Source organism: Lissotriton vulgaris, chromosome 8 (assembly GCF_964263255.1).
Source record: "Lissotriton vulgaris chromosome 8, aLisVul1.2, whole genome shotgun sequence".
NCBI lineage: Eukaryota > Metazoa > Chordata > Amphibia > Caudata > Salamandridae > Lissotriton > Lissotriton vulgaris.
In genome coordinates this window covers 1,386,871,529-1,386,895,923 of record NC_141696.1, presented here as the reverse complement: position 1 = coordinate 1,386,895,923, position 24,395 = coordinate 1,386,871,529, and the positions used below count along the sequence as shown (strand labels likewise).

Below are 24,395 nucleotides of genomic sequence, written 5' to 3'. Positions count from 1 at the left end.
CAGATCCCGACGGTATGGCCCAGACTGCATACCTAGATGAAATCGCATTGGTATTCCTGGAGAAATATATGTTAGACTTCATGGCCGAACCAATATCCGTCGCCGACGTCATTCTAGCCATAGACACCCTGCGGGGATCTGCTGCCCCGGGATTAGATGGTTTTACTGGGGACTTCTATAAAGAGTTCAAGGACATTTTAGCCCCCCAGTTAATTGAGGTGTATGCTGAGGCTCTGGAAAAGCAAAGTCTCCCCCCACAATGCGTAAAGCTGTAGTTATCCTTCTTCCAAAGGCAGGCAAGGACCACAAACAGTGCGGCTCTTATCAACCGCTGTCCTTGTTGAACTTGGACTACAAAATGTTAGCGAAGGTACTCGCCAACAAGCTTTCACTGCTGATGGAATACATAATTTCCCCAATGCAATCTGGCTTTGTACCCAGACGCTCCACATTCTTGAACCTCCGAACATTGTTCACTGTGCTGCACAGAATACAGCCCGAAGTGCCGGCGGTAGTGGTGTTACTTGACGCAGAGAAAGCGTTTGACTCTTTGGAGTGGCCGTTCCTGGTGGAGGTTATGCAGCGTATGGGTCTACCTAATGGTTTCATTGAACGGTTTCCTTACTATACAGCCTCTGCGCGACTACGCTTGAATGGCACACTGTCAAGGCCGTTTCGGTCACAGTGTGGGACCCGACAGGGATGCCCCCTGTCCCCCCTATTGTTCATTCTAGCAATGGACCTACTAATTAGGCATTTCCAAGAGCGTCATCTACATAGAGGGCTACAATTCAAGACAGGCCCCCTTTTAGCGTCCCTGTATGCGGACGAAACCATCCTGTATGTCCGTGAGCCCCACCTAAACCTGGCCCCTCTGATCCGTGAAATTATCAGTTTTGGTAGATTTTCGGGGCTGAGCATCAATTGGCTTAAGTCCATCATATTCCCGCTAACGGAGAGCACAGTCAAATGGGATTGTGAATTCCCTCTTGAATGGTGCCAGGACTTAGAGAAGTATCTAGGCATCCATATCCACCCGGACACCACTCAGTTCATACCCTTAAACTATGGGCAGACCTTTCAAAAACTAGAAGAACAGGTAGACAGGTGGCTGAGGCTACCCATGTCACTAGCGGGCAGGGTGGCCATATTAAAAATGGTGGTTCTCTCCAAATTCTTATATCTCTTTAATAATATCCCTGTGCCCCTGTCGGGTGGTTTCTTTCACACTCTACGAACACTCATGATCAGACTGGTATGGGGTGGTACACGGCCCCGCGTGCGCTGGTCCACCTTGACCCTGCTATACGACAGAGGGGATTTTAACATCCCAGACTTCCAATTGTACTATTTGGTGGCCCAATGCCGCTAGGCGCATGCTTGGTTTCACCCTGACGCCCGTATCCAATTTTTGAGACCAGAGGCATACCTAGTTCTACTGGGCAAATTGAGTGAGGTGTTGCCGGTTGGCTTCCCACAGGACATTCAGACGGTGTTGACTACTGCTTGGGCTTGGGACAGGCTGAGAAAGCGCATGAGTGCTACATCTCTATAATCCTCTGCTCTACCATTACCCTATACCAGATGGTTCCCACTCACTGGGGAAGGAGTAGTACAGCGCACGCTGGCAACAGCTGACATTGGGGAGATGGGCGATTTGTTCCCTGGGGGGTCATATTTTCTCCATAGACGAAGACGACAGGCTCTCTGATTGTAGCTTCATGACTCGCTTCTTAATGAGCAGAATGAAATCCGTATTGCGTGCAGTGTTCCCCTCATATCCGGTTGAACCAGATTTGTTCCCCCCACTTACTTTGGTCCTGGCGAGCACGAATGGCGCACGCCTCATTTCCAAAATGTACAAGACCTGCGCCCAAATGCTCCCTGTAGAAGACTCTAAGATTAGACAGGAATGGGAGGTAGATACGGGTTGAGTGATCACAGATGAACAATGGGAGAAGTGTTGCATGGTCACCCGAGACGTCTCGCTTAACAGTTGCCATAAGTTATTACATTTCAAATTTCTCCGTCATGCCTACTTTACACCGGCCAAGGCCCACAGGATAGATGCTACTAAGTCACACAATTGTCTAAAATGCTTTTCTACACATGCTGGCTTTCTGCATCTGGCCTGGACCTGTGCTCGCTTACAGACCTACTGGGCATCAGTGCATGAGACCCTATGGAAAATAATTATGATTCCACTGGTCCCCCTTCCTGAAATTGCCCTCTTGGGCTACACAGTTCAGATTCCCAAGAAAGTAAGGAGATTGGTGTCTCTGGAGCTATTGCTAGTGAAGAGGGAGGTGGCCATTCACTGGGGCAGGAAGTCAGCCCCCAAACTACAAGATTGGCTGAACAGCTTAGTATTTTGCAACACCAACGCAGAATTGTATGCCAGTCTTATGCCACCGACATCCCGACCCAAAGACATATGGGGACCACTGAGGGTACACCTGGACGCTATCAAGCAGGCTTCCGATACACAGGTAGATAACGGCATAGTGCTGGAGGGAGTGGGCTGAGGTAACGGCACTGGACACGCAGCTGCACGACACGGCGTGACAGGAACATGATGCAGGGCCACTGCTCAGACTGCTTGCAATACATGGACTGCCTTAGTATTACGGATCGGAGTGGGATTGTGGGTGGTGGTGGGAGGAAGGGCGGGAACTTATGGCTGATGGATGTTGCCACTATACTGGTCGATATATTGTCCATTTTGATACCATCGAATGTCAGGTTTGATTTGTTTTGGGTGTCAAGAGACTTTATGCAATGAAATGTAAACGTTATCCTTTATTTGAAAAATAAAGTGTATTAAAAAAAATAAAAAGATGCAATCAAATACTGCTAAGAATGTGGCAACGTGGAAACTACTAGGAAGGCTGCCATGGCATGAATAATAATGAGACAGCAGAAATTAGGATACTGAGAATATGTTTTATGGGGTATACCTGATAAAGGAAACGTCCCGGCATATGCTGACAGGCAGATAGATCCTTTTTAAATGGCATAAGTTCTGAGGTGAGGCTCGAATAGAGAGACTGATTCAAAACTGGCTAAAAGAAACACTTCAGAGTGTAGTTGCTGCAAACATTGTGAGATAAGTAGCAAAGATCAGTGTGCTCAATGAGGCTTGCTGCTTTTTAACACTCAAATGATGCACTTAGACCCTCATTACAATGATCACAGTGTGCTCAATAAGGTCTGCAGCTTTTTAACACACTCAAAGGATGCACTCAAGAGTCTCATTACAAGGTTCCAGTCAACTCTGCCCCAGTGATAACATCTCATTGGATTTAAATGGACACTCGTAATGTGATAATTAGTGAGGAAACAAAACTGAGTGAGGTGATAATAGTAAAAAACCGAACAAGTAAAAATGACAAAGGTGTGGAAAGTGGCCAGAAGGATGGCAGATGAGATTAGATGGGGATAGCTTTAGGTGATGTCACAATAATGCAAAGCCACCTATCTACTAAATATGATGAGCATTGAAAGATAAAACAAAAACAAGCACCTACTGATGCTCGCACAGCGCAATTTCACATCTCTGCAAGTGAAGACATTTTACTACTTTACAAAGTTCATTAAAATGGCAAAACATGTATACCCCTAACACATATATTACTGTATTTCTTGATTACATCAAAGAAACTAAGGGTACAGTGACCTGCTGAGTTTTTTGGCTTGAGACACTGAATGGAGGTTCGTTGTGTCTTGGGATGGAGCAGAAGGAGAAGTATTGGCTCCAGGATCCGTGCCACATCATTCAGTGAGAGAGCCCGTATGAGCCAACCCTGTGCTGCTGCGCCAATCGCACCGTCTGAACAATTCAAGCTGTCCAGGACCACAAACAATGACCTGCGAACATCAATGACAAGAATAAACACAACATATACAACTTCCCATGTTTTGTCAGTCAGAACCATGGCCCTCAAACAGAGTGAAGAACCCACTAGTGGATTTCTGTCCACTATAAGCCTAGTATGGTGGAGATAATTCCACTGGGGATCTGTCCTCTGAAGCTACCACTTCTCCCAGAAATCACACATTTTTTCCATTATCAACAAAATCAGACTGTGTGTCAGAAATCTAAACATTCTTGTGTTTATTCTTGAGATATGCATCAATAAATCGCTCACAGAATCAAACTGGGAAATCAGGTTTATTCTTCCCCTAATAAAATATACTTTAAGCGGGCAGATTCTTAAAACCTTTTAGACTAATGTGTAATGCGCAATGATGCAAAATGTTCAATTGGGTGAGCAAAGAAGGACCCGCATTCAAATATCAGTGTCTATGTTTTCTCGAAGGCACCAATGACTACTGAATATAACTGGCTTGACTTTTCATAGATGTAAGAATGGGTTGGAGGAAGGAAAACTGGTCCGACAAGAGTGCAATGGGAGGCGGGTTTGTCATTGCTGAGAAACTCTGTAGAGTTAGGTCAAAAATAATGTCAATGCCTTTTCATAGCACTTCCAAATGTGTGTCAAATTCAAGAAGGGGGAGGTGTTATAATGAATGTGACACAATGCTACATACATCTCCATTAGTTCACATTGTGTAGAAGGGATTTTTTTTCACATGGAAATGTGAAATAAAGAGGAAAATAAACATTCACTGGCATATTTATGCTAACGCTCTGAGTACGGAATTTCGGTTCCACAAACAGTTTGCAGTCTATGATTATGGCTTTCAGGTATATTCTAAATAAACTACAAAAGTTACAGTTTTCCGCTCAGTATGCCTGTAACTAGTGTGAATCACAACAAAGGAGAGGAAATATGTCACTGTCGCTACACATGCATGAAATTACTGACTTTTTATGATTCAGGCACACCATATCCTCACAAACCAATACATTATTTTAAATAAGAAGCAAGTAGGTAAGAGATAAATGTTACCTGTCAAATGAACGGTTATGGGATGAAACTCTGCTGCCTTGAATTTCTCTAGTCAGGTGCCATATGACAGAGAATCTGAAAAGTGCTTCCAGCCTTGTCCCCTTTTGCAAAAAAAAACAAAAAAACGAACACCTCTTAAACAGGAAGGTGATCTGCATCTTTTATTTTATTAGTTCAAATGTAAACCATTATAAATTTGTTTATGTTGTTAAACAAGCTTCTTTTTTATTACAAACATTTTCTTTATTCTTATTAGTCTTCAGGGGCACAGAAAAAAAAGTAGCAAAAGAGAATTTACAGCAATGCAGACGTGAGCACCTTCAACTGTCAGGAACCGAAAAGTACAAGCAAAGCCTAAATATGCAAGCATTTGCAATGCAATAGGTATTGCATTTACGCGAGTTTAAGCTATTGGCATGGTAAATGACAATGCCTTTTATTTAAGTTTTAAAAACGAAAACAAAAATAAAAGCAATTGTTATTTGTAATGTGAATAGCTCAAACTTGCGTAAATGCGAGACCTATTGCATTGCAAATGCTTGTTCAGCTTGGTTCCAGAAAGGGCCAATATAAAATATGAATGCAGATCATTGTACTGGCGAGCACTAAGGCATAACAGACAATGATTTACACAGAAATAAATAGTATTTGTAGCATTACGCTACGGCATAAATGAGGCCGGAGTGACCATTCAAACATTTAATAACAGGCTGCAACGTATTAATTTGTAGTTAATACAAGCGGGGCACATCAGTTAAGAAGTAACCAATAGGAAGCATCACTAATCGATCTGTAGGAATATATATATATATATATATATATATATATATATATATATATATATATATATATATATATATATATATATATATATATATATATATATATATATATATATATATATATATATATATATATATATATATATATATATATATATATATATATATATATATATATATATATATATATATATATATATATATATATATACTCCACAGCTTCCCAGTGCCTTGGCGCACATAAACAGGAACACGGACTCGGTAATAAGCCAAAATCTGATTTTTTTAATTAATTCATTTCGTCAAATACGTGGAACGGTGCATGCCTCAAGACGCGTTTCGGATACAAGGCTGTGTCCTTGCTCACTTAACAAACGGTGAGGCTAAACAGTGCATTTTAAAACTCCCAATGGCGCCAAACACAGCAGTATAGTGATAGAAAGCAGACAAGAGCTTAAAGTGCATCAAGTGATGTCTGGCTCCGCCATCTTTTAGTGTCTACATACCATATAACTTCTACTAGCACTGCCTATTTATACATTTTAACAAAAACGCTAAAACGTTAACAATGTTAAAAATTTTAGAAATCATCCTTCTTCATGTTATTATTTCGTATGCCCTTAAAAAATACATATGTGGTCCGACAACAAAACAAAACCTTGTTAGTAATGTTCAATGCATTTGATTGTATCCCCGAGTTTGTTGTGGGTACTCTTTTTTTATGTTAAAATGCAATAGACAGAAATTCATATATTTACATATTTCTATATACAATTTCATATAATATATACAAAAAGATGGGCAACTCTTCGATAATGATGATTTAAGGTATATGAAACTCTCGTTTTCTGAAGGCAGTGCAAGAAATGTTATTAATGTGCTGTGTCAGACATTCATAATGGTGCAAAATAGGATGTGCAAATACAATCTATTATCGACCTGAAGGGTTGGCTTTGAAATTCTTTCAATATATATGCCCGACATGTACCAAAATATCATACAAAAAAATATGTCTGTACAAATACTCAAATTATAAAGTCAGAGCTAATGGCGTTACAGTATTTACTAAACTATTTGCCTTCCCCTGTGTTATTATATAACACAACGCTAGAATACCAGGTCAACTAGCTCACCGCTATGCTATTGCTTTGGCGTTACCCTATGGATCACCCTATAGTGATATAAAGTGCTGTGCAGAAAAATGATTTAGAAAAGGGGGTGGTGATGAACAGAGTGCCTGAGTTAAACAGACCACTCTTACCCAGTCCAAAGATCAGGGCTTGATCCATCACCGTTATTTATCTCACTGCCCCATCCCAGCTCAGAACCTGGCTATATGCAAATCAGTCTGTCCCTGGCCCAGTGCATCATGGGAACAGGGCAGACTAAACTACCAAGCCAATTCTTCACCAGAAAGGAGACAAGCTACCGGGGACCGGTTTCTGGCATTTCAGCCTTCTTCGGCCCGGCTTGCTTGAATCCTGATGGAGCAGTGAGAAAGGGACTCATGTCTGAGTATACCCTGCCACACCTATAGTGGCCAAAAACAATTTAGAAAAGGGGTGGTGATGAACAGAGTGCCTGAGTTAAACAGACCACTCTTACCCAGTCCAAAGATCAGGGCTTGATCCATCACCGTTATTTATCTCACTGCCCCATCCCAGCTCAGAACCTGGCTATATGCAAATCAGTCTGTCCCTGGCCCAGTGCATCATGGGAACAGGGCAGACTAAACTACCAAGCCAATTCTTCACCAGAAAGGAGACAAGCTACCGGGGACCGGTTTCTGGCATTTCAGCCTTCTTCGGCCCGGCTTGCTTGAATCCTGATGGAGCAGTGAGAAAGGGACTCATGTCTGAGTATACCCTGCCACACCTATAGTGGCCAAAAACAATTTAGAAAAGGGGGTGGTGATGAACAGAGTGCCTGAGTTAAACAGACCACTCTTACCCAGTCCAAAGATCAGGGCTTGATCCATCACCGTTATTTATCTCACTGCCCCATCCCAGCTCAGAACCTGGCTATATGCAAATCAGTCTGTCCCTGGCCCAGTGCATCATGGGAACAGGGCAGACTAAACTACCAAGCCAATTCTTCACCAGAAAGGAGACAAGCTACCGGGGACCGGTTTCTGGCATTTCAGCCTTCTTCGGCCCGGCTTGCTTGAATCCTGATGGAGCAGTGAGAAAGGGACTCATGTCTGAGTATACCCTGCCACACCTATAGTGGCCAAAAACAATTTAGAAAAGGGGGTGGTGATGAACAGAGTGCCTGAGTTAAACAGACCACTCTTACCCAGTCCAAAGATCAGGGCTTGATCCATCACCGTTATTTATCTCACTGCCCCATCCCAGCTCAGAACCTGGCTATATGCAAATCAGTCTGTCCCTGGCCCAGTGCATCATGGGAACAGGGCAGACTAAACTACCAAGCCAATTCTTCACCAGAAAGGAGACAAGCTACCGGGGACCGGTTTCTGGCATTTCAGCCTTCTTCGGCCCGGCTTGCTTGAATCCTGATGGAGCAGTGAGAAAGGGACTCATGTCTGAGTATACCCTGCCACACCTATAGTGGCCAAAAACAATTTAGAAATGGGGGTGGTGATGAACAGAGTGCCTGAGTTAAACAGACCACTCTTACCCAGTCCAAAGATCAGGGCTTGATCCATCACCGTTATTTATCTCACTGCCCCATCCCAGCTCAGAACCTGGCTATATGCAAATCAGTCTGTCCCTGGCCCAGTGCATCATGGGAACAGGGCAGACTAAACTACCAAGCCAATTCTTCACCAGAAAGGAGACAAGCTACCGGGGACCGGTTTCTGGCATTTCAGCCTTCTACGGCCCGGCTTGCTTGAATCCTGATGGAGCAGTGAGAAAGGGACTCATGTCTGAGTATACCCTGCCACACCTATAGTGGCCAAAAACAATTTAGAAAAGGGGGTGGTGATGAACAGAGTGCCTGAGTTAAACAGACCACTCTTACCCAGTCCAAAGATCAGGGCTTGATCCATCACCGTTATTTATCTCACTGCCCCATCCCAGCTCAGAACCTGGCTATATGCAAATCAGTCTGTCCCTGGCCCAGTGCATCATGGGAACAGGGCAGACTAAACTACCAAGCCAATTCTTCACCAGAAAGGAGACAAGCTACCGGGGACCGGTTTCTGGCATTTCAGCCTTCTTCGGCCCGGCTTGCTTGAATCCTGATGGAGCAGTGAGAAAGGGACTCATGTCTGAGTATACCCTGCCACACCTATAGTGGCCAAAAACAATTTAGAAAAGGGGTGGTGATGAACAGAGTGCCTGAGTTAAACAGACCACTCTTACCCAGTCCAAAGATCAGGGCTTGATCCATCACCGTTATTTATCTCACTGCCCCATCCCAGCTCAGAACCTGGCTATATGCAAATCAGTCTGTCCCTGGCCCAGTGCATCATGGGAACAGGGCAGACTAAACTACCAAGCCAATTCTTCACCAGAAAGGAGACAAGCTACCGGGGACCGGTTTCTGGCATTTCAGCCTTCTTCGGCCCGGCTTGCTTGAATCCTGATGGAGCAGTGAGAAAGGGACTCATGTCTGAGTATACCCTGCCACACCTATAGTGGCCAAAAACAATTTAGAAAAGGGGGTGGTGATGAACAGAGTGCCTGAGTTAAACAGACCACTCTTACCCAGTCCAAAGATCAGGGCTTGATCCATCACCGTTATTTATCTCACTGCCCCATCCCAGCTCAGAACCTGGCTATATGCAAATCAGTCTGTCCCTGGCCCAGTGCATCATGGGAACAGGGCAGACTAAACTACCAAGCCAATTCTTCACCAGAAAGGAGACAAGCTACCGGGGACCGGTTTCTGGCATTTCAGCCTTCTTCGGCCCGGCTTGCTTGAATCCTGATGGAGCAGTGAGAAAGGGACTCATGTCTGAGTATACCCTGCCACACCTATAGTGGCCAAAAACAATTTAGAAAAGGGGGTGGTGATGAACAGAGTGCCTGAGTTAAACAGACCACTCTTACCCAGTCCAAAGATCAGGGCTTGATCCATCACCGTTATTTATCTCACTGCCCCATCCCAGCTCAGAACCTGGCTATATGCAAATCAGTCTGTCCCTGGCCCAGTGCATCATGGGAACAGGGCAGACTAAACTACCAAGCCAATTCTTCACCAGAAAGGAGATGAATCATGTATCTGCGTTCATGTAAAGCCTAAATATATGCATAATACAGCAATCAGCCGATCACTGTTACATCATTGTGCCTATGTCGGTGCAGGAAAGAAGCACCGCGATGGGATTAGCGGAAGTGGAAAACTGCAGACTATTTGTGTGCCTGGCACTTGCCTATTAGGACTGAACTTCTAAACCATGTAGATGAATAATAAGTGCTGAAGCTGTCCACTTATGTTTCTGAGACATGGTGTAACATTATTGACATTCATTGGAAATTGTGCAAATCTTTCCCGTTATTCAAGCCTGCCGGTGCTTTGCTATTCAAATTCACTATGTATTTTGAGTCAAGTTCGCCCTATTCCCTCCCTTTTTGTTAAGAACTACAGCATCGATGACGAAATATTGTAGATGACTTAAATCGTTATTATGGGCGTTCTTAAAGTGCCGAGCTACCGGATATGCCGGGTCAGAGCTCTTAAGTGTTGCAATATTCGCATATGTGCTTGCAGTTCGGTGCTGCCTACATAGTACAAATCGCAGCTACACCTTAGTACGTACACAGCGAACTCTGTGCAGCAGGTGTAATGTGCTCTGAGAGGTATCGGGGTATTGGAGAAGGGAGTCAGATACAAATTTACACGCTCTGCAAGAGCTACATTAGAAAAAGTCCTTGCGCGGGGTCAGCCAACTACACGTTTGTCTAGTTTCTGGACTACTAGTCACCAGTTCATTCCGCACGGAATATGCTCTTCTGAACGTGATTGTCGGGGTCTTAGGTATGACTTCCTTAAGGACTTGGTCTGTTAAGATGATAGGCCATTCTTTTTTTACTATTTTGGTTATTGCTGTGGCCTGTCTACTATAGCCAGTAATCAGTCTGATCTCATCTGTGCTATTTTGTCTCTCCATGGTGGTAATGGAGTCCCTATGGGGGTCCAACAGGGATGGACGATCTAAAGCATTAGCTTTAGCTATTGCAGAGTCCAGGCGATCAGAATTATAGCCTCTTGCCATCAGCCTGTTTTTGGCCTCTTGTCGGTGATGCTGCCTTGCTTCAACAGCACTGCACGCCCTGTGTATCCTTAAAAATTCCCCATAGGGAATACTGGCTATTGTATGCTGGGGATGAAAACTGCCGGCATGAAGTAAGTATGGTGTTCCCTGGGGTACTTTTTCTATGGAGGCTAGTTTCAATTTTAACTTCCCGAATTTGAACTTGAACATCAAGGAAATTCGTTATTTTTGCATCGATGCTAGCAGTGAAATGAAGATTTAATTCAATCACATTGATGTTGCTTACAAAATCTCTGGCTTGTTGTGCATCCCCCCGCCAAATGATGAACACATCATCTATGTACCTCAGCATTTCACAATATGGTTGTTCCAAGCTGTCGTATGTTGTGCTTTGAGGACATGTTCCTCCCACTAGCCAACGTGGAGCCCCGCGTATATATATATATAAATATATATATTATATATATATATATATATATATATATATATATATATATTTATATATATATACTAGCAGCCCGCCCCAGCGTTGCCTGGGGCAGAAAGGGGCTGGGGGCAGCATTTGAGGCTTGCGTGCACTCCCGCCCCGGCCCCCGCCCGCCACGACATTGTCTGTGTCCGGGAGCCTGCGCCTTACCTCAGCCGCCGTTGTTCAGGGCCAACCTCCCGCCCCCCTCCCCCTCCCGGCCCGACCTGGCCCCCTCCCGCCCCGCCCCGGCCCGTGACCCGGAGAACCTGATCCTTACCTCACCTGCCGGTTCTGATCCAGGCACCCCGCCCGCACAGGCCGCCACTTCCCCCAGCAGCAAGCAGGGCCGTGGCAGTCCTCCCAGCAGGTCGTGATCTTCGCCGTCATTTCAGAAAGTGTTCAGGAAGTGTGGGAGCGCAAATGATGTCATCACGCAGATGTCGCGGCCGGCGCTACTTGCAAGGGACTGCTTTATTTTTATTTCTAATTTTTTTATTTTTAATAGCCTATGTCCTTCTGCTTGCCCTGAGGTTTTCAAAGATGTCTTGGGTGTTTTGATTGGTGGTGTACATTTCAAGTTTACCTGGCTCAAAGGACACAGTTCTCTCTTTATAATAGTAGTATAGATATATATATATGTATATCTTTTGACAGCGCTACAAATCTCCTCTCAAGAAAACTATAAACAAATTAAAGTGCAACATGGTTAAAGAGTACAATGCAAACAAACTCAGAAGAGAGTTGTCCACCCTTTATGGTTGAATGAAGAAAGTTTTTTTGCATCGGCAGCAATAACGTGTTTAAAGCTTTTTGCTTATTTTTTTTATTGTATGTACTAAAACTGCAGAAAGACCATCATTGCGTTGTGTAACTTGAAAAAGTTCTTCCCTTCACATTAGTTTCACACCCTAACCCGCCCTCGGCGGTTGAGAAACCAAATGGAGCTGTTCACGTCTACAATATCACATCTCTTTGCGGCTAGCAGGGCCTCCTACAGAGCGGCTTCCACGCGGGGAAATAATCTAGTCAACGAGTCAAAGCCGGCCATTGTAAAATAGCAAATACATAACCTGCAAGTTGAGAAACCGATTGGAGCTGTTCACTTCTACAATATCACACCTCTTTGCGGTTAGCAGGGCCTCCTACAGAACGGCCTCCACGCGAGGAAATAATCTAGTCAACGAGTCAAGGCCGGCCATTGTAAAGTAGCAAATACATAAACTGCAAGTATGTTGTACTGGTGGGAGGGGGGGGGGGGGGGGTTCGCAGCTGTAGTGCATGCACGCTTCCTCACAGCTGCAGGCATAGAAAGAGAAAGAAGACTACCTAACACCCACTTTTCCCACTCTCTATTTCCATAACACAGTGGCAGTGAAGATGTGCCTTCTCCTCGTGCTTCTACCGAACAGTGACAGAAAAGGTACACTTCTCGGTCTCTCCCCGCTTCTATCATACCATGGCACTGAAATGCTTCCACCGCACAGTGAAAGCGGCCAATTTCTCCATCTCTCTCCCCTGCTTCTACTATACCATGGAAGAGAAGCTCCTACTTTCTCTTTCCCCTTCTAGTAACAGCCCAGTGACCAAGGCATGGCAGACTACGGCAATGGCGCATACTACAGGCCAGGTCACCTGCCGGATGTTGCCCCCATGTCACTAAAGGAGCACGCGCTGTGTCTTAAGACAAGGGTCGTCCTTGCCACCACGAATCCATTTACACCTCACCTGAACCCAAAGATTTGAGGGTGCACCCCCGGCAGCCCTTGTACTCTACACTGCAATAAATACGGAGGTTTTCACAATCGCCCTCTGTCTTTATTTTCTTATCTGCAAATCCTTGAGAATTTAGAAACTTGCTCCATTCAGAAAGTGGGGACTATATATAACAAGCTCTCACCATTGCGCAAAAGCAGCAGTTTATTTATATTTGCATAACACTTTCACTTTAAGTGAAAGCGCGATGCAAAAATAAACATGCGGGCGCCCTTGCCAAAGGAGACTGAAACAAGCTGTCGCCATTACGTGAATAATAAAAAAGGTGCTTACCCACTAATTAAAGGAGACTGTAAAATGCCGAAAGTAAAAGATCCAGTCCGGATGGGCCATACCAAAAGGAGACAGGGCGGTAACAAAGAAGCCTCCTTTTCAATCAGAAGCCAGCGTTTACCATAAACGATGACACCAGCTAATGAAAAATAGGGGTGGGGTTTCCCTACCCTACTACAATATGCGTCGCAGAATGAGCAGCGCATGAGTGCTGCAACCCTAGGTCTGCGAGACCTAAACAGGCAGACATTTACTTTGTTGCTAAGATGAGGCAATGTGGATTCAGGCTGCATGTGCAGTTTAAGAGAGTTCTGCAGCCATTCAGGTATAATAGAGAAGACTCAGAGAGCTTTTAAATAGGTATTTGAGAGTTGAATCGCAAGGTGGTTTAAAGTGTTGTAGAAATAGATCAAGTTTGACCCAAAGTCTTATCAATGTTTTTTGATGGCTGCAGCAATTATCAATAAAATTATCAGCACCTCTCATAAAACTGACACACAGCACACCAAGTGTGCATAGAGAGTCCTTTGACATTTTTTCCATTCTGAAAAGATAGTTTACAAGGCACACTGCCAAAACCAGACAATGGTAGTAGTATGTAAGAGCAATTACCAAGTACTCTAATAGTATATCAATGCAAAGGGCTTCCCAAAACGAACTTGAATACCCTCCCAAAAGGGGTTGACATGTCTGTAGGTCTAACCTTTGTAACCACCTAGCCCTTCCCCATAGTTCCACAATGAATCAAATCTCAATATGCCCAGTGTGTATAATCTGTGAACATTCCAAACATCTCGACCAAAATCTATATTGAATCCATGTAGGTTTAATCTTCGAGAAGTGATGCGACCTCCACAGTCTGTGATATGATTTTGTAGAGCTCAGGGTCAGGTCAGAGGACAGTCATAGTAAGATCTGCTTGTTTCTGTTTTAGGGTTAAGTATGGAAGAAGGCAGTGCAAATATTTTGTAAATTCTTGCGCCCAGTGGCTACCCCGTCTAAGAAGGATGGGCAGAGATGGATCATGTATTCAGATGTTACTACCTTTAACTTTAAAAAAAAACATAGAAATCCTTATTTTGTTTAGGAAGCTGCTTGGCAATTCAGTAAGCAACAAAAGATTTAAATAGGTGCTGGGATGTTGGATCATCAGCAGACCTGCTTTGGCACAGTACTACCAATACAGTGACAGCCCTCTATTTTACCTTTATTATCCCATTAGGATAGGAGTATTGCTGAGTGCATCATATGCCCTAACTTTTAATAAATGTCTTGTAGCGCCAAAATCCTAGTCAATAAAATTACATCAGTGAGCAACTTTGATATGTTTGACTGTGAGGACTGAATTTAATTGAAGAGGAAAGACCAGCTCATTTTCTATTCTAAACCATGAGTGAGCAGTATCCTGGCATCGCTAAGTCCGTGGGTCCCCTAACATATTGAAAGTATATCTGGCATCTGGTGAAATTGTAAAGGTAGATGTCCTCGAGAATTTTCCAAAACAAAGTTTATTGAGGTAGATCCTGCCTTCAATGGATTACCATAATAAGTTGTAGATGTGTCTAAGGTCTTAAAGAAGACATTAGACCGGTTAACTGGGAATATGCATATTAAGAAGTTTATAAGGGGTGTGACCAACATTCGGATCATGTCAGCTCGACCCCACCAGGATATATATTTTGGGGCGATAACTCTGGTAGTTCTTTAACCCATACTAGGGCATTTTTTGTATTATACTCGGTTGAGATAGCTACGTTCACATTGAACCAGATACCTAGGTATTTCATGCCCTTAGATTGCAATTTAAAGCTAGTGTCTCCAACCACAGAGGACACACAGAGGACATTGAGATGTAGCACCTATGTATTTTCTTTGTTCAGAGAGTAGCCAGAGTCAGTTGTATATATCTCAATAGAGGTTAGCATGGCAGGCATAGCTTTCTCTCGGTTTTGCATGAACATTTCTACGTCATCTGCACATGCTGTAATCTTGAACGTTACAGATATTAAAGGAATACCCTCAACATTGGCAATCTCTCTAGTCAAAGTCATAAACATAGCAAGGGTGAAAGAAGGTGCATTCAAGTCTGGTTTCCTCTTGTTAGGATAAGGCATCAGACACTACTCCATTATTCTGACTCTCATACAAGGGTAAGAATACAGGGGGAAGACCATGCAACTGAACTCTTGACCTTTCCTTAAACTTATTTTTAATCGATTTCAATTCATTTCAAACCAGAGCGGTTTTCACAATTCTCCCTGTGCAACACTGCCATATTAAACATAACTGATACTTTCAAAATGGTATCCATTTTCTACTTTCTACATTTAGGTTAAACAATACAAGTAAAAATACATGTCATAACCTGTGGAGGTACTAGGGGTATTCAGCACATAACGTTTTAATGGAAAAGAAGGAAATCAGAGCAAAAGGAAACAAAAAAAGACAGCAACAGAACCAAGAGTAACTTTCACAGCTCAGCTTATGCCTCATATAATAGTTACTGAAGAAGCATTTCTTTATCGCCCTTCAACTGTCACTTCTTCTATGCAGTAGTCTTGACAACAGTAACAGACATGCTGTTGCCCACTTTTTGACTTTCTCCTTCCACCTGCACTCGGGTGGCCCTTCGGGGGACCTCTAATGCATTGCTATGGCATATCTGGCTATTGTAAGGGATAAGTTCAAAAGTTAAGAGCCCACCTTGTTTGCATGAGGGCAAACATACAGCCCCAAATAAACATTTATCAATTTTAAGCAAGTCTGTTCTAACTAATGTTCTCTCTAGTTCAGCAGTGACTGCTTGCCAAAAATTGGCTATTGACTGGCATGGAGTGAATGTCCCACCCCCAAAACAATCTACAAGTGAGTGAATTCCCACTTCTAGACACTCCCTCACCAAGCAAAGCCGGAAAATACCACACCCCTGCAGTAAGTAAGCCAATCATGAAGAGCACTGGTGCTTCTAGCTGGCATTGTGGTGTTTCAGTTCAAGCAGCGCAGTGCGGCCATAAAAATGTTAGTTTGCCCAATCCCCTGTGTGCACCCTCCCATTGCCCTGCCAAAGTGGGCACAGTTCCCTAAGGCTGGACCTGTGCAGCCACTTTACCAGCCACTGTAGTTGAGCAGCCAAGTAATACAATTCATAATCTGGGGCCCTAAACCTTCCCTCTCTTACCGGGCGCTGCAGGATGCATACTAACACCCTGTGGCTGCATCCATTCCAGATCAGCTTCCTCATGGTGGAAGAATCCTGATCGGGAGAGCTGCAAAATGATACACTATTCGCAGGAGCATCAACATTTTTAAATTGTATGCATAGCTGCAAGGTCCACCAAAACCCTACGCTACTCTTCAAAGCAAGTAAGATTCTTACCAGGTTCCTTTCCCCTCTTCTTGTCCCTATGGTACCTGTTCACACCCAGGTTTTAAATGTTAAAGGCTCTCCCATTTATTTCCCAGATGAGCTACTGCAAGTGGAACATGTTGCAAAGTCGGGGAAACTGGTAACGCACATGATTTAGTCCAGTTAGTGCAGAGCCTGATATACTACCCAATTTATCGAGGAGGCGCACGCTCCACACAATGCCCACCTCAGTGTCTCAGAGATACAGATGCATATTATCTGCATAAAGTGAAGTGCCATGCTCGAGGTCCTGCAGTGGGATGCCTCTGCTGCATTTCTCTGTCCTAACTATATATCGAAGGTTTCCATTGCCAGTGTACACAGCATGGGCAATAAAGGACACTCTTGTTGGGTTCCTTTCGTGGCAGCAAAGGATGCGGATATGCATTGGCCTATTCAGACTCTAGCTTTTGCATCGGCCTATAGTAAAATGACCCATTTGTCCCACCCTTCCCTTAGATCCATGTGTCTCATCACATCACATAGGTAGTTCCACTGTATTGTGCTGAATGCCTTTTCTAGGCCGACAAACAGTATTACCGCATCTGAGAATAACCCCTGTGGCGTTTTCTTGAGAACCATAAAGAGTCTCATAATGTTTAGTAACGTGTTTCTGTTGGGGATGAAACCATTATTGTCGTTATGCACTAGGGTTTGTAGATAGAGATAGGGGTGATTTACCAGTATTTTACTAATAATTTTATAGTTCAAATTCGGCATGGAGAGAGGCCTGTATGAGGACACATCAAGAGTATGTACACCAGGAAAGGAGACCATAAGTGCTTCCCTAGTTGTGGCTGGTAGGAAGCCTCTCTGTAGCGCCTTCCACTAAATTCCGCTAGTTGCGGTGAGAGAAGTGCTGCATAATTCTGATAAAACTCAGCAGGCAAACAGTCCGTGCCCAATATTTTGTTCCCTGCCAGGTCCTTGAAAGCCACTTTAATTTCAGTCTCAGTTATAGGCCCACCTATCACTGTTTTAACATTGTCAGGTAAGCACAACAATAATACTCTATACAACAAGGCCTCAATGTTCTCCTCTGTGGCCATCCTTGTTGGCTACACAAGTCCTCACAGTGTTGCACAAATTCCTGATGTATATCAAGTGACGTGTGTGCCACCACTTCAGTTTGAGTTCCGAATTTAGTGATGGGTGCACCCTTATTCTCCAACTGTATTATCCAAATTACCAGCCTGCCTGCCCGTCCCCCATGCATGAATCGCTGTTCTGACTGCTAATATGCAAGAGCGCACAGACATTTCAAGATGGTTGAATGTTTTTCTCTCTCCTTTAGGAGAGTCAAACAATTCAGCGGGACTACAGGTAAGTCTCCTTCTTTTCTTGATGCATATTCCCTTTCAGAGTGGCAAGCTCTTTCTCCTGCGGTTATTTAACTCCTATGATTTGGCTCAAGCAATTCACTAATATGGGCCATGATGCAGATATTAGCAACAAAAAAAATAGCCCCTAACGGTTTCCTCCAACGATTCTCTAAACATAGGATGCTGTAAGAACTGTACCTGCAATCGCAACTTACAGATGGTGTTAAAACACATGGAAAAATCACAGAGAGGAACCACCCCTGCACTTGGTACTTCAACTAATCTATTCTTTTTCTGATAGAAATAAGGTGGTAAAGCAGATCTACAGGGCACTACTAAAGCAGTTGAAGTGCTCACTAACTTAACTCAGGGTCAAGTGTGACGACAATGTGGGCAGAGTGCTAAATGAAGCCATTTGGGGACGAATTCTTCCAACGCTCCCAAAACATCCAGAAACTTGAAGTTTAAATGTATTCATTTTAATTTCATACATAGGACTTACCACATCCAAGAATGTATAAACAAATATTTCCCTGCTCTGTGTCCCTGTTGTGTACTAGCAAATGAGAATGTTTACTAGATTACGTGGGACTGTCAACTAATGAAGGAATATTGGACACTGGTCACACAGTTAGCTAATCAGGCGACAGGTAGGAACATTGAGTGCACTATTTTTTTTTTTTTTTTTTTTTTAAATTTTTGAAAACCTTTATTGTGCATGAATAAATGAACAAATACGGGCCTACAACCGCCAGGCCGGCCACCACATTTCGTCAGCACAAGTGCAAGCATTACAGTTCCCCGGCAGTATTAATTAAAGTGTCAAGAAACAATGAGCGTTACACTGGGAAGAAGCATGTCGCCAGGGGAGAGGAGAATTGAAGGTTAATTTTTATGATTTTTTTGGGTTTTCATCATGAAATAAGTCAGTGAAGAATAAGAACTAAGAAGATTCGAGTCCGCACAGTAACTTCACGACATGGGTAAGCGGCGTTGCAGCTGAAAACAACAATGGAACGTAGCATCAGTTACAATATGGCGGTGCAAACAACGGCAAGTCGTCATCCAGAATTTACGCACCCCAAGTATCGCCGCCCCCACCCTGCCAACCCCAGCCCAGACCCAGATTCGAACCAGAGTAAAAGCGCGGAAAATAGAAAAAAGAAGGCCCATAGAACCAAAAAATGTATAAAGTACCCCACCCACCCTGCATCATTGTGGAGGCTACGGCCTACCCCCCCCCCACAGAGTGCCTGTCGCCCTGTAAGAACCCGAAATATAGACAAGGAAGAAGAAGGAAGAAAATGAAGAAAAAGAATAACGTGTATACCTATAATATAGGGAGCAAGAAAGAAAAAATCAACCTAGACTCCCAGAGAGAAAAAGGTGGGGAGGAGCCCACTCAATACCAGGTCACCCGGAAATCCCAGCCCTCGACAAACACCCACCTCATAGATTACACCGTTACTAAGCATCGGCACAGACACAATCAGCTATTGCAATACAATTGGAGAAGTCATAACATGGTACGTGGTCATGGAATAAGCGAATCAGTGCCAACCCCGTCCCCGGCAGCTAGCAAATCAATAATAACAAAAAAAAAAAAAAAAAAACCCCTGACCCGATAGTGGATGCAACTTTGAACATACTTCCCCACGAAGACCCCCCCCCCCCCGCGCCTAATAGGACACGAGGAGGGCCAGCTCCTAAGTCACCCGGGCTACCCCGATCACAATAGTCACCTCCCCCTAATCATCACAAACAATCAAGGAGTATCGAACATAAAGGAAATCGGGAAGGACATCGTGTAGCACCACATCGCGCTGAGGAGGCGCCCATCCCGAGTCCCAGCCATCCGTCAGACACAGTTCGCATGAATATGGGCACTTCTAGCCCTGGCCAGACCGCAAACGTAGTCCCAAACATAGCTCCAGTGAAAGCCCCGCCTCAGGTAGAACAAAGGGACAAGATGGCCGCACTCGGCAGAGAGATGAACCTCCAGGGCAAAATGGCCACGTCCAGTCACACACACTTTTGGCAGCCCAGAAGGACAACATTCCAAAGTCCATATAAAGTAGTAGGTTACAGGGACGTAGAATCACATTGTGCAGGTTGTAAATATTCAATAAAGAAAGAAGCTGTGTCCGCCGATCCACGTGGAATGATGGTGATGCCTTGGTCAGGATAGAACTCGAGGGCAGGATAGGAAACTTTGTGCCAATGTCAGGGTCGACAGACAGCAGTGCATCCAAGGCATCAGAATCAGCAGTGTTTCTCAGTTCACAGGCGCGCTGCAACAATGTAGCCCGCACCTCGTCGTGAGGGGGCCGATCGGTGGGAAAAGGAGAGCAGTAAAGAGATACATCTCTGAGTCCAAGCGCGGCTTCATCTAGTTTCATTTCCAGCGCCCGAGAGCGCTCATACCAATCTGCCCTTAGTTCAGTGATCGCACTCATTATGGAAGCGCAGGTAAATGCAGGCTGGGGAGTCGCCTCGGCCACAGTCTGGTGTGTATCACCGCGTCCCCCCCGTCGCCCAAGCGCACTCCGTACAGCCTCTTCAGTAGCCGAGGTAAAGTCCATGCCAAACACAAAGGGGACGGCCGCCATGTTCACTGCGAGGGGTTTCACCGATAACCGAGGCAAGCTATCAGGAAACCGGCGGGGTGCAGACCACGGATAGCTGGATCCGTCTACAGCGGGTAGTGATGAGCAGGAAACCCCCTCGCTTATTTGCCCGCAGGATCGAGGGAAACGGCAGATCCCGGCAGGCGGTTCCACACACGGGAGAAAGGAGCAATGCGGCTCACCTCTGTGTCTCAAAAGGACTGTGAAGCTGGATGGACCCACCGCCGGTCGGCGCACACCGTTCAGCAAAGATAAATACAGGCTCTCCCACAGCTTAGAATCCGCATGGGGCGTCCAGCACTGCACTGCTCCAGCAGCTCACAGAATGGAAAACTTCTCCGGCGGCGTGCAGGGACACGGAGTCCGGCTCCAGGGCGCCATTACGTGCAGCAGGTCAGCTCGCCCTATCGTCGGAGGTCGGAGTGGTAGGGACACCGGAGGAACACCCCCGGTATCAGCGCGATGTGCGCTTCATCCCGCGACGACTCTGCGCCAGGATAGGAAACAGGATGGTGCCGCAGGGAACAAAGGATCGGGGAGCCGGGCGTCTACACGTCCGTCTCCGCCGCCATCTTGGCTCCTCCCCCATTGAGTGCACTATTGAAACATGGCTGCTAGATGCATTTCCACACCCGAACGAGAATAAGAGGACTAGCAGATTTACAGATTTGGCCTTTGTTCATGACAGATAGCAATGAACTGGAAGGGGAGAGTAGTGCCATCTATCCCAAATGGTGCAATGAGGTACAGAGCTGGGCAGAATATGAGAGTACCCTGTTGCGCTTGGAACTTAACGGAGGGTTGCGAAACGCAGAGTTTGCAAGGGCATGGGAGGCGATTTTTTTAGATTCTGTAAATGATGCTGAGGGCCCACTCCCATGCTCCCTGCCCCCTTTTTTTCACCCCAGTTGCTTTTCAGGTAAGGTTTATGATGTGATTATTGAGAGGAACATAGTTTGCTGCTTGATAGTATGTTGACCTGCCCCTCCTCTCCCATTCATGTGTATTTCCTCATCCGTCCTTCCCAACAGAGGGAAATTATAAACTTCATGGTATAGTGTATTGAGTAGTTAGAATGACTCCTACATATGATATTGGATATGGAATTAGTTATAAGATGCTTTTTTCTTTTTTTTATTCCCTCCCTCCCCCCACCTCCTTTCTCTTTTCTTTTCTTTCTTTTCTGTGATTCATAAGGTTTAAATCCTTAGTGAATTCACTGAGGTGGAATTTATCTTTCACATAGAAGATAAGGGTACAGTTCAAGATCTTTACAGTAATAATAAATAGCTCTGAATGCTTAAAAGGGACTACTATCATACAGTAGTTCTGGGTTCGCTTATGGCTTCCCACGCATCATATTGCTAACAGTAATGTTTCCTTCGGTATTGGAATGTTCGCCTTTCTCTTTTCATTGAGTTGTATATTTTGAAGGGAAATAATACAAACTATGATTTTAAGTATGGGGAAGATGTCTGGCCCCATCTCATCGTTAATAACAGGGGATTGCGGTCTGAGAGTGTGCGTCACTCCCCATTGGGGACTTTAACTTAATATGTGGGAGCACATCAGCTTGTCCAGGCGCAAACGTAGGTCATAAGCTGGGGAATAAAACGCATTCGCTAAGCCTCACGTTTCTACGCCTCCAAATGTCCCCAAGAAGCCAATTCTCTACTGACGTTGTGAGCTTCTTTGCTAATTTAATCATGGACAAATTCCAGGAATGGAACACTCTAATTTCATGTCTGCCGCACAGTTGTAGACTCCCAGGGATTCTGGCCCCGGCAGAGAGGAGTGGTGTCAAGGATGCCTAAATGAAATCTGTTCCATGTATGAGGCATAAACTCAGCTCAGTGTCATCCTAGTTCCATCTATCTTCCCGTGCACTATCAAATATCTGCCCTCCTTATCGATATGTACAGTATCTGGGTCAAATAAGATTCCCGCTCCTATTCATATATGGGAAACCTTGACAAAGGATGAAAAACTTGTGGGGCCCGATTCACAGAACTAACTTAAGACAAAATCCTAAACGTACTACTATTTTGGTATTCACAGAAGGCACTTACTCATTTCGGTATTCACAGAAGTTAGAAGTCCTAACTTTAGGACTCCTAAATGCCTTCTGTGAATACCGAAAGTCTTAAAGTTAGGATTTTCCTCAGTTTAGGAGTCCTAAAGTTAGGACTCCTAACTTTACTACTCCTAAACTGAGAAAAATCCTAACTTTAATACTTTTGGTATGCACAGAAGGCATTTAGGAGTCCTAAAGTTAGGACTCCTCTAACTTCTGTGAATACCGAAATGAGTAACTGCCTTCTGTGAATACCAAAATGAGTAAGTGCCTTCTGTGAATACCAGAATGGTAGTAAGTTTAGGATTTTGTCTTAAGTTAGTTCTGCGAATCAGGCCCGTGGTGTACAGATGGCCTCTCCACTGTCTCTTGAATTTAAATATTTCTTGGCTCACCAAGCGTGTTTCTTGGAGCAATGCCACATACACCCAGTCTCTAAAAGTATGCTAGAACTTTGTGTCTTTAAGTCAAAATTCACATTCCCTGCACGTTCCTAGTGATAAATTAGTATTTGTTTACAGGGCCGGCTCTAGGCTCATGGTGGCCCTGTGCAGGGAGCGTAGGTGGGGCCCCCGGACGGGGCGGAGCTCAGAAAGGTGTTTTAATGATCTAGGTGTCTACAGTCTAATCCCCTGCAATAAACTATTTTAAAGTGAAACCTGCTCGAGAGAAAACAAAGTATAATTAGAGGAGGTATAATACAGTAATATATGGTAGACACTCGAGCACAACAACAAACGTTCCGTTCGTAGGCAAAGGCAATGGTGGCACTTGTGCAAGTATCAAAGCAAACAAAATGCCATTACCACGCAGTCCCCGGCAACACTCACTCGAAAGATCTGCCAAGGTGCCCTTTTTGTCAACTGGAGAGCATCATTATATTCCCACCCAGCCAGGTAGATTTGTCCACACACGCCCACTGCATTAATCTGAAGAGGATCAAGTGCACAAAATCTGATAGTCTTCAGAGCATCACCCCAATTGGGCACACAATGCCATGCAAGGCGTAGATGGCAAGGGGTCATCTCTGAGGGGGGACTCTATGCAGGCAGTAGAAGGCAAGGAGTCTTCTTTTCTGGGAAGTGCTGTGCCGAGAGTAGAAGGCAGAGGTCATCTCTAGGGAGCATGCTATGCAGGGAATAAATAGAAGGCAGGGGAGGTGGAGTCTTCTCTAGGGGCTCGGTGAAGTGGTTAGAGAAAAAAGAAAGGGAAGTGCTTTAAATGGGAAGATACTGCCCGGTACTGCGAGCTTGCACTTCCTGAATGTGAAGGGTAGAGTATCTGCACCTCTCAGCACTGCTGTAACATATTTAATGGGAGAGCACCGGCACTTCTCAGGACCAAGCAGGTACTCTAATTAGTGAGTGCCTGCAATTCAATATTTCCATTTCTCGCACTGAGGCCTGAACAAGGGGTATTTTGGTCGTCTGTCACCTTGCTCCTTTGTTATCGACTCAGTACAGGGGTTGGGCTCAGGAGTTCTGCTTGCACTTAACTGCAATCAGGCGCGCACTTAATTTGGCCTTACTATGCCAATTAGGAGCTACACAAAAGTTGCACTTGTTGCCTTC

General features: G+C 44.6%; 1 protein-coding gene across 3 annotated transcripts in view; it reads right to left on the bottom strand.

The window, feature by feature from the left end:
• Window positions 1-24,395, bottom strand: part of DOP1B (DOP1 leucine zipper like protein B) — an 870,802-nt gene that overhangs the window by 323,472 nt on the left and 522,935 nt on the right. For all 3 annotated transcript variants that reach the window (XM_086935393.1, XM_086935394.1, XM_086935395.1), the window contains exons 17-18: window positions 4,914-5,014; window positions 3,677-3,867 (exon numbers count right to left, since the gene is read on the bottom strand). In XM_086935393.1, the coding sequence (XP_086791519.1) occupies window positions 3,677-3,867; window positions 4,914-5,014 (292 nt within the window). The remainder of the gene's footprint in view (window positions 1-3,676; window positions 3,868-4,913; window positions 5,015-24,395) is intronic.